General features: G+C 37.0%; 2 protein-coding genes across 4 annotated transcripts in view; both read left to right on the top strand.

Annotated features, from left to right (window-relative positions):
• Positions 1-1,876, top strand: part of LOC134816536 (ATP-binding cassette sub-family A member 2-like) — a 47,744-nt gene extending 45,868 nt beyond the window's left edge. For both annotated transcript variants that reach the window (XM_063825424.1, XM_063825423.1), the window contains one exon: positions 713-1,876. In XM_063825424.1, coding sequence (XP_063681494.1) covers positions 713-898 — 186 coding nt within the window. In that variant the 3' untranslated portion in view covers positions 899-1,876. The remainder of the gene's footprint in view (positions 1-712) is intronic.
• Positions 1,877-3,076: 1,200 nt separating this feature from the next.
• On the top strand, positions 3,077-13,888 carry LOC134816831 (uncharacterized). 2 transcript variants are annotated; one of them, XM_063825823.1, is made up of 17 exons: positions 3,077-3,531; positions 3,824-4,003; positions 4,182-6,001; positions 6,600-6,817; positions 7,044-7,909; positions 8,105-8,485; positions 8,712-8,905; positions 9,259-9,458; positions 9,591-9,808; positions 9,994-10,499; positions 10,680-10,752; positions 10,962-11,150; positions 11,737-11,895; positions 12,257-12,361; positions 12,951-13,112; positions 13,227-13,331; positions 13,568-13,888. In XM_063825823.1, the coding sequence occupies exons 1-17, from the start codon at positions 3,174-3,176 to the stop codon at positions 13,858-13,860; spliced, it is 6,027 nt and encodes a 2,008-aa protein (XP_063681893.1). In that variant the 5' UTR covers positions 3,077-3,173; the 3' UTR covers positions 13,861-13,888. The 2 variants fall into 2 exon arrangements, with proteins under 2 accessions (XP_063681893.1, XP_063681894.1); XM_063825824.1 differs by having other exon boundaries at positions 3,089-3,531; positions 7,044-7,807.
• The last annotated feature ends 1,072 nt before the right edge of the window (positions 13,889-14,960 follow it).

Here is a 14,960-nt window from a genome sequence, read left to right as displayed (position 1 = left end):
TTATTTTGCTATGTGTGCCGCATGTTTATATACGTCTCCAGCCGCTGGTTCCAGTAAGAGCCTTATTATTTTTGAGTCCATCATTCTTATCACTCTTTTCTAGGTAGTTATATACTAGGTAGTAAACTTTTATTTTATGACATTCCGCCTATGATCCGATTAACGCGATAGTTAGTTAGTAGTGAACATACTGAACCTGGTCGATAGGAAAGTTTGCAGGCAAAATTCAAATATTTCTCTGTATTTGTGACAAATTTCTCATGGCAAGTAGATTTTTAACTTTATTATCTTCAATCAGTTAAAGGATTATCAGTAGAATAAATTTTAATGCATCACTGAAGAATGCAAAGAATAATGTCTATGGCATGGTTTATATATTGATATGTTTTTTAAATATTGAAGACTGCGAAGAAGAAGTTTTATAGTTTCTGTTTTTCTCGTATGGTTTATTCTTTTCTGGTTTGGTTTATGCTTATATATAATATATAATATTATTTTCAATGTTCATACAGCATTGGATAATTCAACAATAAATTCTATGGTTTATGCTTTTTTTTATTTACAAAAAAATCGTTTTTATCTTTGATAGCTGGCCTTCTAAATGTCTCAGGAACTTGTCTTTTTATTACGGAAAAAATGTTTCACGTCTTCAATGGCTCTATAAAGGAATTAGTTGTCCCTGGTCTGAAATTAACACTAACTTTTACTGCAGGAAGATGTCTGTGAGGACTACTCCATATCCCAGTGTTCTTTGGAGGACGTTTTTATAAACTTTGCTCGCGACTCTGAACTATCACGTGATGATGATGATGATGACGACATCAAGGCTCAACTCAGCCCCCAGATACAGACCAAAACTCCTAATAATTACCTTCGTAATGATTTTAAAGTTTTGTGAACAATAATTGGTATATAATCATGTAGAGAATTATACATAGAGCGCGCTGTATAATGTATAGTGTACAGCTGTATAATAGTGTGCAGTGTAGCTGTATAGTGTACAGTATAGTGTAGAGCGTGCTGTAAACTATGTAGTTGTACTATACAGCGCGTTGTATAATGTAGATAATATTAATATAGTTAGTATTTTTCTTTTTATTGCAGATATTGGAGCAGGACGGTAATTTATTAGTCGAAATTAATCTTGAATCTATTGTTATTATGATCTGTGTGTTGCAAACTTGATATTTTTATTATATTAATGGTTCGGAGCGCGAGATATTGGCTGCTGTGATGTTATTCTTTTAGAATTACTAAAAGTGAAACTTTTCAATGTTTTTTCTTTAATCTGCGTAAGTCCCAACTATCGAAAAACATAATTGCAAGCATTGGGTCACAGCAGCTAAAATAAAAATTAATTCCATGGAACGATATTATTTCAAAATTGTTTCAGAGTTAATTTATAATTTGTGGGATCACATTTGTTCGGTTTGCTCGAACATTACGTAGATTTTTTGCCATTATAACATATAAGGAATTTCGATGTTAATAACGTAGTGAAATTGTCCAGATTTAGATAATTTTGACGACTTGAACTTATTTACTCGCTAAATTAAAATATCTCCATAATTAGAGAATTCCCAAAAAGTTCGAAAATGTTAGTGATCCTCTGACCCACGTTTTCGAGTTAAAAACAAGTTGTGAAACTGGAGCAAAGGAATGTAAATTATATTTTGTACGTGCAGAATACGTCTTTTTGGTAGGTAGGTAGGGTTTAAGTAAATTCATGATATATGTTGTCCTGACAAAGTTATGTCTATGATGATTGTGATGTAAAATAGCTGAAGCAGATGATGGTTTGTTTCACGAGAACTCATAAGATGTTTAAATAATTTGTTATAGTTTTTCAGTTTTAATTCTCCTTACTGGAGACATAAAATAACGTATATAATTTCTCATTATACTTATAGTCATATAATTCATGATAATCCTGTGTACACTGTACCTGGCAAAAATAGTCCCGCTCACATAGTCGGCTCTCTGAGATTTTACAATTTAACTCGCTAGACCCTAAATGACAAAATTGACTCTCAATAAAACTAAGTATTATGTCATATGTATTACTATTACTGATTACAATTTTATAACGTCGATGAAATGGAACAGAATCAAGGATCGGCGGTGAAAGGGTGCATCCTGTGCATGCGGAGCAGTTGTACACCAGGCTGTTAAATTCGCCAAATTTTCGTCAAAAAGTACGCAAGTTTTCAAAAGGTACGCGAATAATTCGCCAATTTAGTTTTACAACTTCAAGTTTTAATTTTAGGGCGGTTAAATTCGCCAAAAAATACGCGGAAAAAACAGTTTTAGTTTTACGTAGGCTTTTACAACGGCTAATTTACAGATTTACCCTCACCATAACTCCGATCAGCTATCCATAACCCTATAACCCGAGCGCAGCCCTAAACAATCGAATTCATGTTTAACTAGATTGTCATGTCACGTGCCCAGAACAGTTTTTTGGGATGCGATCATGATTAATTACTCTTCACTCGACTGTCACGTGACTTTTTTAACACTTCCTCTAGGTGGCTCTGAATGACTATTCGAAACCCTAACCCTTTAATCTGATCCCAAGCTGACACTACCAACCCTAACCCTAACCCAATCCCTAACTGAAGCATATAGTATTGATTACTGAAACCCTAACGAGAAATTAGACCAACTTCCTTATAGTTAGTTATATGGTGATATCACCATATAACTATATCATCATTATATGGTAACTCTCCATCATATCTACTAATCCTACTTTTGCTTCAAAAGCCGCGCACCATCTGCAAATATATATGGCACCTAAACGAAACTCACTGATCATTGCAAAAAGGTATAACAAATTTGGTACTGTGAAAATTCTCACAGTCTCTACTTTTAGAAAACATTCATGGTACAAAATTTTTTTAAATCCGACAAGTTTATTTTTATCGTGCACCCCCTAGTTATAACATATAAATCTACAACGCCTGCCGCGCGCACAAGTGCGCGGCCATTTTGCAATTTTTGTGTGAAATCGTGGCTAAATTGATTTTATGAAGGAGCACAATTCAAAAATTCGAATGCCATGCAACCAACACGTGCGTATGTTTAGTTGGGTTGATATACCATATGTTTGATGTTTTGTTTTCATTGATACATTAAATTATATATTGCAATTCAGTTTACGATCATTTGAGATGGTTCGTATGTGCCAGTCGCTCATAGTGACTTTGCTACTTCTGAATAAGATAACTACAACTTCCGGCAATGCGGATGATTGTTACCTCCCCGAAGAGATAGAAAATGGGAAGCGTATAGAGTACTCCCATAATGAAGCACGTTACGAGTGTAATATATTTGACGGTTATAAACTAATGCCTGCGAGTATAGTTAAAAGTGACGGCTGGGTTAAGTGTGTTGGTAATGGAAATATAAAACCTGACTATCCCTCTTGTGAACAAAAATTGAAACGCATCGGTGATCTTCCTAAATCAGTCTTGGAAGTAAAACAATTTTTGTCGCATGGACCAGTGGGGAAAGAGTCCCCCCATCTTGGTGAGTAGCTATTCAATAAAAAAGGAAATAGAGTTCTGTTCTATGAAAATAAACTTGCATTATTCAGTTCTAGTAGTAGTAACATGCATCATTTTGAATTTGTATTTGAAACTATTCAGTAATTTTGTGTCTAACGTTTAACTAGACTTTACATAGAATTAGAAATTATCAGTATAACATTGGCTGAACCGATATTATTCTACAGCACTAAACTCTTCCAATTGATTTTTTATCGTTCGTGTTGTTACACTTACATAGTATGTATTGCGGTAATACAAGCACTTCATTTCAGGCGAGGCGTGCCCAGAAGATTACGTCGTGATACGTGAAGGCGATGACGAACGCTCGACGGAGAAAGTTTGTAAACAGTGTCCTATGGGAATGTACAAGAGTAAAATACGAGAATGTGCAATGTGCGAAAACAACATGATGTCGATATTTGGAGCAACCGGAGAAGATCAATGTTTCAAACGTTAGCTAGTTTTTAGATAAATGCTAGGTCGAATAGCGTCATAGGTGATAAATGAGATTTTAGACTCCTTAATAAATTCGATCCAAACAATGACGACCTAATGCTTACTGACTGATAATCCTTGAATTGTCCTATTTAATCAATTAATTAATTAATTGCTCATAAAAGTATTTTCCAGCTAGACCAAATATCCAGCTTCTCACTAAGGAGATGAAAGAAATCGATGAAAACTTTAAAGAAAATCCTTGTAAGATTGTGAAGTTTGTTGGAGACATGATAGACACCTGCAAAAGCAGCCAAGGTCTCGAATCTCCAATCTGTGAACATCTGCTGTCCCATCTACACGAAAACCTTGTGAACGATTACATGGAGGGGAATGAAAACAAGTGGTGTGAAAACAACTATTTCATGAAAAATGTCACAGAAGAATTCCAGGAATCACCGTGTACATCAATCAACAATTTAATGTTACAACTTGAGAGCTGTGATTCTGAAGACGATTTATGCAGCGATCTTACCGAAACAATGTCGGATACGGTTGATGATGTAGAAGATATGAATTTGTGCAAGGAGAAAAAGTTCTTATTTTACGTGCTCGAGCGCATTCTTGTTTTCGAAAATCCCTGTGACCTTCACAAATTATTGATTAGCATGAAAACTACTGAAATGGCAAAAAGATCGATGATGGCAAAACCAATTTTTGATAGAATTGATAGTATGGTGAGCAGCGAAGGATTTGTCGAGATGATCGAAGAATGGCTGGACACTTCTGACTTTTGGTCTGTCGATATGTGCCAGGAGACTACGGCAGTGAAGTCCTTAATTTACGATGACATGATAGACGACAAATGCAACGCGTTGAAAAATCTCGGATCATTCAACAAGAGTTGTGAGAAAGAAGCGTTCCAAAATAAAAATAAAATTGCTTGCAAGATCTCAGAAGCTATTTCAATGACAGGGATGCCTGAAAAGTTCGAAGAAGCCACAAATTTGGACATGTTTAGTTTAGATCCTTGTGAAGAGGGCGAAAGAGCATTAGATCACTTGAAAGGTGTTGGTAAGGAACCTTGCACCATTTTGGAAAGCTTCAAAGATTTTAAGAGTTGCTCCGACAGTTCTCTTTATTGTAAGGTAATGAGTAAAGTGCTTGACTGGTTCGAGGGAGATGCTGAGGAGGATCACATTGAGCATGAGGGCATATTGGGTGCTACGTTATCGGATACATATGATATGAGTATTACAGACATCAATCCATGTGAAATGGTGAAGTTTATCGATGAACTTTGGGTTAAGATAGGAGAGAAGCCTTGTGATATGTTTCAAATTATTGAGAAGGAAGGCTCATGTACTTCTAAGGGAGCACCTTGCAAGATGTTCTCAAAATTAGTTGAAGAGTTGACCGACTCAGAGATAGCATCTGAATTTAACGATGTATTCGGGTTCAGACTATGGGATATGAACCCCTGTGAAGAATGGGAACACGCGAAAACATTTTTGTTAGCTCTTATAGATAGACCTTGCTCTTTCCTCAGTTTATTCGAGTCACAACACAAGGCACAGTGTCCAACGGGCACAAAATCTGTTGTTTGTACTGGGTTAGATCTTGCAGCATCCGAAATAAGCAAAGATTCACACATTCAGGATTTCTTGGACTCCATAAATTTGTGTGAAGAACAGGATTATTCCGTCAGAATTTTCAAGGAGGTTTCCAGCCAAGTTTCGAAAGGTAATTGTATTGGCTACAAAGAAGTCTCAAGCTACATTGACGACTGCCCAAAATCAGATCCATATCTTTGTTCCAAATTTGGTGATTTCATTAACTGTTTGGGGAACGGTCCTGATAGAAAATCGAATGTGAAAAAGACGAGGGAAGGTGATGACAAGGATGAAATGGACGATGTGATAAATGGCATTTGTTCAGCAGCCCTTGACATTAGAAAAGGTGCGGCCAACATTGAAACTGAACTCAAAGACGTGTGTACTGACATGTTTCCTGAGGTAAGTACATGAAAATATAATAAGTTAGTGCCATAAATTTGCATGATAATAGTTTCATTAGTTTGGGGAAGTGTTTTAACAATAAAAGTGGCACCCGCACAATGTGCGGCGCACATATCAGGGTTAAGATTGGGGTGAGCCGTCGTAGTAGTTTGCTTTTTAGTTTGCAGCTGTCATCATTTTTTTATTTGTAACTCTAGAAACAGAACCGCAGGGATGCTTTGTGGGTCAGTAGGTCATATATCACTAAATTGTAAGTTTACCCAAATTTAATGGTGACCCAGGCCGGCCCTTTCGATTGGATTCAGCTGACATAATCTATTAAAGCTGTCGTGACAATTATCACTATTCAACATATACATATATCAATATCTATCATGTTCGTTTCATAGATTATTTAACAACGGGGTGTTTAAGACTAAATTATTATCGTGTTCGAAATTTTACTTACTTATGAGTTCAACCAGGTTTCCATGTTAAACTACAACTTTGAGTTTGGCGTTGAAATTATATTTTATAACTCTAACTAATTTGTGAGATTAGCCCTTTTTGTTATGCTTTCAAGATAAGGTGTCATCAAGTTCTTATTTTTTTTCAGGTTTGCTCGGTGATTTCAGAGTTTTTCTCGGAAAAAAATGAAATTACATCTTGTACTTTCAAGAAGATGCTCTTAAGTCTAGGAGATGCTCTTACCTCAGATGTGACCACTAAAAATATTCGCTCAATCATAGACTCACTTCTCGATGAGACATCGTTCTTTGAAGAGTACAACAAAGGAGGGCTAACTAATACAGATTTGGAATGCCACCTTACCAAGTAAATATTATTCATGAAATCGTGTTCCTTAGTTTCAGAAATTCAAGTTAAACTGATTAAGTTTTGACTGGGCTCTAAAGTTGCTAATTATTGCGCAATGAAATAAAATACGTTTTCCCTTTTGTTAGTTAATGACAATTCTTGTTCTAAAAGATAAATTAATTCGGAACGGTCCGTTTAGACAACCTACAAAAATTTCGATCAACATAACACTACACTATCTCAGCGTTTTCGACGTTATCTCCTTTGAGGCACTTTTGGTTCCAACATTTGCAGACATCTTAAGTTCGAGAATTGTCAAAAGGTACTATGAAAACATTGTATACCCTGCAATTGACGCTGTTCTTGGACCTATAAAGGATGATTTACCTTCTATGTTTTCTTCATTCGGAGATGTTTTTGAAACCGTGATGGAAAAAATTGATTCCGCAATTTCCCCGGTTATGGAGATGGCTAAGGATCTGGGTGCAAAACAATTCATGAAAGACGTGAAAGTAATGGTTGCCGGGATACTCAAATACTACTTTGTGGAGAACGAGGATACATCAAAAATGATGACAGATGTTGCTTATCTTTTCCAAATTGACCCTACAAATATTTATAAGCTTCCTGAAGTATCCCTAAAAAAGTACATTAACCTTGTATTTGAAAATGTTCCGGATCAAAGTGAAATGATTGATTTCTACATGGACCTGTCTTATGACGACTGGGCAAGCCACACACTCGTAACTGCTGGACTGAGAAATTGGGCGTTTCAATTCAGCAAGTACATGACAGTCATTGAAAATAGAGCTGTGGAACGTGGTTTTGTTTGCCCTGATGAGGCGGCGGCAAGTGTTAAAAAAGGAGATATGCTAATAAACCTTTTCGGCGGCGATAATAATGACTATGATAGTGACTATGATAGTGACTACGATAAAGACTATGATGAAGGAGATCACCAGTATGATGACAACGATTATAATGATGAACATAACAGTGACTATGATAGTGACTATGATAGTGACTACGATAAAGACGATGATAAAGGAGATCACCAGTATGATGACAACGATTATAGTGGTGATGGTGAACATAACAGGAAACGAAAAAGTAATGAAACGTTTATTTTATCATGGGGCGTCTAAACCGTCTAATTTTTAAAAGTCCAATTTCAAATTTAATAAAGTAATAAAGTGAAACTGTCCGAATTGGGCGTGTATTTCCTTTTGCAACCTCTCTATAATATATAGGTGTAACAATAGGACCAGGTAACTAGGCCTAATATCTAATATACATATTTTACAGTGCTCAAACGACCTAAACGAGCTGCTAGTGCTAGTAGCACTACTAGTGCTAGTAGCACTGCTAGTGCTAGTAGCACTACTAGTGCTAGTAGCACTGCTAGTGCTACTAGCACTGCTACTCCTGCCCCAGAAACTTCGCCAACTCCATCTAATGAGTTTATGTTCGTAAATCGGACGGTGGAAAATGCAATGGAGTGGTTTTATCTCACCCCGGTTCCCATCGATTACGATATTTGGGGAGGCTCCGAAAAAGTCAACGTAACAAAATACGAAGACGAATTCAAGTACGGCGAAAAGGAATCCGTCAAGGAGATGATGAAATACATGCCACAATTTGACAGTGATGAAATTCCGATCTTGCAACTGGAATATGGAAAATATTGTGAGTAAGAATTGATGTCAGTTGCTGTAGTTTGGCGGCGAATAATTAATATTGACTACAGTACTAGTAAAACTATCTACAAGATATGTTTTACGTTTGCCTGACCTTTATAATTACAATGTTGAGATAATAACGCAGTGATAACGATATTAGAGACCCATTTAAGTTATATCTTATTTAAATATTGAATAGAAATACAACTTAACTAAGAAGAATCCTAACTCAGACGGAAATGTACTTTACTGGCTCCAGAAAGATCTACTAGAAACAATGAAGATGGTCTATCCGGAATGTAATATAGTGAAAAAGATACTGAATCGTGTTGAGGATTGCAAAGAGGTCCAAGGATCAATCATCTGCTATCCCCTCCTTATGCTGGATCAGCACATTTTGAACATAGTCCGACAACACTGTGGTCCGGTATGATTTGATGTTTTGTATTGAAAATTTAGCCAAAAAATATTTCAAGAACACGATCTTCGTCCCTGTGAAGGGGAATCATTGTTTATTTTAATCCTTGTAGCGATCACAATTTTGAAGTGAATGATTATCATCAAAACATCTGAGTCCTAATCGATGACAATAATCAATTATCGCCCGTAACCGTTGTGATAATGTTTAGCGAGATATGATTTTACTTCTATAATAGGCAACAGAAAGACACCCCATCGTAATTTCCCTAGTATCGACTGACAGACGATGATGATAGATAATTAAAAATTCCCCAACCCCAGTTGCCTCTTCACTAATTCTAAGTCTTCACCTGTTACCAGATATGTATGGAAGCTATACTAACGATTGCTAATCCTTGCGAAATACCTTTGGATGTCACAAGTGAACAGTTCGATCGGAAAAACCAGGTGGTATTGAAAGTGCACGGTAACGTTTATCACTTCACGGAACTTTCGTGGGATAAGGTCTTGAGAACAGGAAAAGGTTACGTTATGAGAGTCATGGGATGTCCCCTCAACTGGTAATCTTATAATTATCACCACCAATTCATTTAGTACAGTGTTCTTGTATTTAAACTTAAACACATTTAATTGGCTACTTTTGTTAGTTCAGCTACCATCTTTCTATCATTGGAAATGTTTCCATCGCTCAGGTTGGACTCATATCTCAAGAATGACATGGCCTCCCTGATGCAGATGCTTGAGAAAGTAGCCCCTGCAGCTGGTTTCCCTGAGGTTTACTCTTTGATGAAAACACACCATCTTGACAAAAAGATTACAGATGTGGCAATGATGGGACTTGACCTTCTCAAACGATCTGGGATCACATGTAATAGTGGCGAGGACAACAAAAGGGTTCGGTATACCATGGGTAAATCTTATCATACATTTTGCACGAGTTGAACTTTGTATTTTCTGTACTAATGCTATTCTTAAGTGTGACATAACTTTTGATTCCTAGACTGAGAGCTGTACTTACTACATACCACGATCTTATATAAAATTCTTTAAATAGTTTGAATTTTAATATCAGTGACCAACATTATCCTGATTCAGAACAATGCGACGAAGGAGAATATATGTCAGATACAGGTTGTAAATCTTGTCCTGGCATTAAATATAGTAACAAAGGAGCTTACGGCGTGGACCAGTGTGACCGAACTGACCCTAAATCTACATCATGTCGACCAGTATCAGTACGCCCAGGTTTCGGGACTCTAGACTGTACTTCTGAAACACCTATTTCTTGCACCTACACGTGCCCAGATGACACTTTCTTCTTCATGAAAAACAAAGTGCAATCCAAGTTCGATTTTGACTGTGACGAATCAACTAAGAAATGGTCGCATCAGGACGATAAGAATTCGTTTGGTAGCGTACCAAATTGTGCCGAGATCAAATCGCCCTCTCCGAAACTTAAAGTTGCTATTCAATTTGACGCTTCTGAATGTCCTTCTGAAACTCAATTATCAACTTCCATTAAAGAGTATTTCAAAACATCATCAGAAGAATCATATGACTGTTTCAAATCCGGTGATGACAGCCAATGTTCTGTCAAACAAGTTAGTAACATAATATTTGCTATATATCCGATTTTGAATAAAGTCACGAATGTACTTACACATTACTATTAGGTTTATATTCGTAGCTCAGAACGTTTTTATAAACATTTGCATTGGTTAATAAATAATATCTTTGAAAATTAAGTGATATATACAGTTATGCATTTTTAAATTGTGCAGGTGGCTTGTGAAGCGTTGGATTCGAGTATTGAGATAAATTTAACTGTGGATCAAAAAGCAAGCCAAGACTCCAGTGAGTAAACATTTTTTCGAATTTAATACTACTGCAAACTTAAGTCCATTTCAGATTTTACAAATAATTTTAGTTTTACCAAAACTAAAAGCTGTCGTCTTGACAATTCATCTGGGATCAAAAATATGAAACATGATCTACAAGTACAAGTGGGATATTATTTAAATTATACGCGTTTCAAATTAAATAAATATAATTAATAATTTCAGCGAAGTTGGAGAACGTGAAGAGTAAGCTCGTTGACGAAGCAACTGAAAAAACCCTGATTTTGACCATACAAGAGAGTCGCCGAAGGAGGAAGAGAGAAGATCAGACTCTCAGCTCCAATGGAGACGTTGAGGCAGAGGATGTAACAACCGAGTGTGATTCCGGATATCAGACAATCGACGACGATTGCCGTAAGTTTGCACAAACCGTATGTTTTCTCAATCCGTCACATTTTATCTCAAGTAAGATAGTTCAAACCCAAATGGGTAAAATAATGTTAGTAGGCCGTACTATTTCTGTTTGATTCCCTGGCCCTTACTGGGCGGCGCTCAGCCTATCATCCCGCCTGCACATCTTCAATCTTCATGAACACTATGACTAAGCTTGGGGTAACCGGTTCATACTGTTCCATTCATCACGGGGTATGAATGATAAAAGTTCGCGACCATTCCTTTCATAACCCTAATATATCCCTAATCTAACTACTGGTACCAATCCTAACTCTACGTGGTGAGAAATGGGGCCGGATATAAATTATAAATACTATGTAGTTATGGAAATGATCTGCTAGTTATTTTGTATTTTGATCATTTCACTGTATGAATGGGACAAAAATGGCATCTGTGGTAGTGGTACACGTTCAGATTAATAATTATGCTTCGTATAATATTAATAACTATAAGTATAAGTAGATGATGTAGAGTAAATTATGAATTTGAATTGCTAAGTCCATCCAACAAATTTAAATCACGAGACCATTATGATTATTCACAACAGTTGCATGCGCGGCGGGAACGTACTACGAATCCGATGGTACGTGTACTGACTGTCCAGATTTCACCTACAACGATCTGGACGCTGCGACTGAGTGCTCTGCGTGTCCTGAAGGATACTATACGTATGGGGGTGGACACGACTCACTAGCTGACTGCATTGGTTAGTTTGAACTGAAATGAGTTTCGGTAATCGTACTGTAGTGCGACACGTACTCTAGTGCGACAAGTGCTCTAGTGCGAAGTCCGACAAAAACACCCTCTTTCGCACTACTACAGTTACACGTGTCGCACTACGATCCAGGTAGCGTACTCTAGAGCGACACAACATCCTGTCTTGTTTGCAAGTTCAGGTCAGATCCTCATTCCTCTTTCGCGCTAGAGTGCCCTTTTTGTGGACACGATTGATAAATTGAAAGTCTACTGATGACATAGCAATAGCATGGGTATATTATCGATAAAAATGTATGTGAAATCAGGAATTTACCACTTTTCAGAATTTTAACAGAACAACAACTTTACAGGACCATGTGCGGAGGGATCTTACAGAGACGAGGTGACAATGAGTTGTGTGGTTTGCCCTGAGGGTGAATCTTCCCCTTACAACTCATCCTCCATCGACAGTTGTGGTGCGTACTACGTAATATATAAATTAGTTTCTGCCTTAAATGCAATAAAACTAGTCCCTCATTGGAACCAACAGTTCTAAGAGACAATATACTTACTATTACTAAGTTAGTGTAACCCGGCCTTCGGCCGGGATTTCACTGCCGCAGTTGAAAAGAGAAAAAGGGTAGGAGTATTTACCCGCAGAGTCAGTAATACATAATTACATAATCAGTTCTCTAAGTCATTATTAGGCATCACATTCCATGACCATAAGGTCCGTACACCCTGTAGTTGTACCACGACTGTTACACCTCATCACAATTAACCCTTATTAACTCCACACCACTGACCACACCCGCCTATTATATTTGAAAACATGCATTACATTGTCGTATGAAAGTAAACAAACAGACCGCAATTTGTGGTACAAAACCATCAATTAAAACACTTACCACCGCGCCGACCAATTTGAAGAACTTTATTCATTTGGCTTCGTCAGAGGTTTTTCGGAACTATACCGAAAAAACCAGTCCCGTAACTCTCACCATTTTCATGATTAAGCCGCTCGGAAATTACACGCGCACAGACAGCTGAAATTATTTGTTTCAGAGGGTTGTCCGGTGGGAGAGTATTTCTACAACGAGACATCCCAATGTGAAAAGTGTCCTCTCGCTACCTACAACAGCCAAGCTGGAGCAACTTCTTGCACGTCCTGTAAAACTGGCTGGTTCACTGTCGGTGATAACAAAACTTCCGATGATGATTGTTTGGGTAAGCAAGTCGTCCTTTTCATAGCTCCAAAAATGTTACAAGTAGATGTTTTAACATTACGTACCTTAAAAAGTGATGATTGAACTAACCCAAATTAATTTTGATTCCCAACAGAGCCCTGCCTTCCGGGAGAGTTCATGGATATGGAAGCTGAAGAATGTACGACCTGTCCGGAGGGGTCCACTAGCTTACCTAATGCTACCTCCTCCTACGACTGCGGTAAGGAACAAGCTGATATTCATATACAAATCTTGATTCGAACCCCTTAAATAAAAGTATGGTAATGTTTGATTGATTTGGGATTAGGGACTGGCCCGTATAGTAACAGTCGATTATTTTTAGAATGTATCAGCTGTGCCAATTCACAATCGCAGCTCGGTAATCAGTAAATACATATATATATATTATATACTGATATAATATATGTATAATATAAATGACATCTTCTATTGCAGATTTGACGCTAGAGCAATTTGTAGAGCTAATCGAGGACAATGCAGATGCATTCGAAGAATTGGCAGACGATGGTGGTATTGATATGGATGCTTTAAATGAAGCCATTGAAGACATTGAAGATGAATTGGAGGAGTCTGAAGTTGATGACCCTTTTATTGAAGATGAATTGGAGGAGTCTGAAGTTGATAATGATGAGGAACCTGATGCTGGAAACACTATTCTGGCATATGGAGTACCATTCTGGCTCGGACTGATAATGATGGTCTTGAAGTTGAATTTGGTGTTTTTGTAAAACACCGATGTAAATACTTAATACAAAAGGGCTAAATGAGGAGATCATGATTATCATTTTACTTTCTTATTTATTATGGATATATCATCTGCATCATTTTATCTGTTTAAATATTCATTTAGTGATGTATTTTTCTAATCAATGAAGATGTATTTGGTATAGGTATCGCTAGCTGCAACAAAAGTGCTTTTTTTGTTCCAATTTTCTTTGTTCTGAACATTTATAACATAACATAAGTATAAGAAAATTGTTGCGCATTTATTGGTGCATCCTTTTCACTTTCTATCAAGATGGTTATCAAATGTCATTGCACTCACTTATCCCGACCTATCATAATTAAGTAATAGGTTAATATGCTGGCGTCTGCATTTGTTTTGATGCTGCTCAGCCAATCTCATGAAAGCATAAAAACTAATGTTCCACAGTCGCGTACCACTCACAGTGCCCAGGTCAATATCATTACATATTTCGCATATTAATATACGACATATTTCGAAGGATTAGGAAAACCACGACATAACAAAATTATTGTTAAATTTTGTTACAAATTAATTTAATTTCAGAAATAGTTGATTACAGAATTCCTTTTAAAAATAATTTTTCGAAAAAATTTCTTGAAAAAATTTTGCGAATATTTTGATATTTTCATGACATCCGAAATCTTGACATCATAAATCAAGAGGCTTGCATATAATGAACATATTGACACGGGTGCAGAGTTGAGTCTGTACGGAACCTAGTAGTTTCAGATCCTTGTTTAACTTGCCGTACAGCAAGGTCATCCACTACTTTAGCCCGGCGAGGCACATAACTCCCTCTACAACTCCATGACAAATGTTTCATATATACTAGCCGAGTTCACAAGAATATATCCTTGTGTTTGAGAAGAGCTCGTTAGAACTGCTTCCTTTCCCTTCAGTATCCCACAGTCTCTCGAGTTTCGTAACTGCCAGAGAACTCTCTTAAACAATTATTAGACTCGGTGATTATAAATCAAGAGGCTTGCATATAATGAACATATTGACACGGGTGCAGAGTTGAGTCTGTACGGAACCTAGTAGTTTCAGATCCTTGTTTAACTTGCCGTACAGCAAGGTCAT

This window comes from Bolinopsis microptera, chromosome 6 (assembly GCF_026151205.1).
Source record: "Bolinopsis microptera isolate Bmic1 chromosome 6, MBARI_Bmic_1.0, whole genome shotgun sequence".
Taxonomy (NCBI): domain Eukaryota; kingdom Metazoa; phylum Ctenophora; class Tentaculata; order Lobata; family Bolinopsidae; genus Bolinopsis; species Bolinopsis microptera.
Note: the sequence above shows the minus strand (reverse complement) of the source record. Positions and strands in the feature narration are given on the sequence as shown.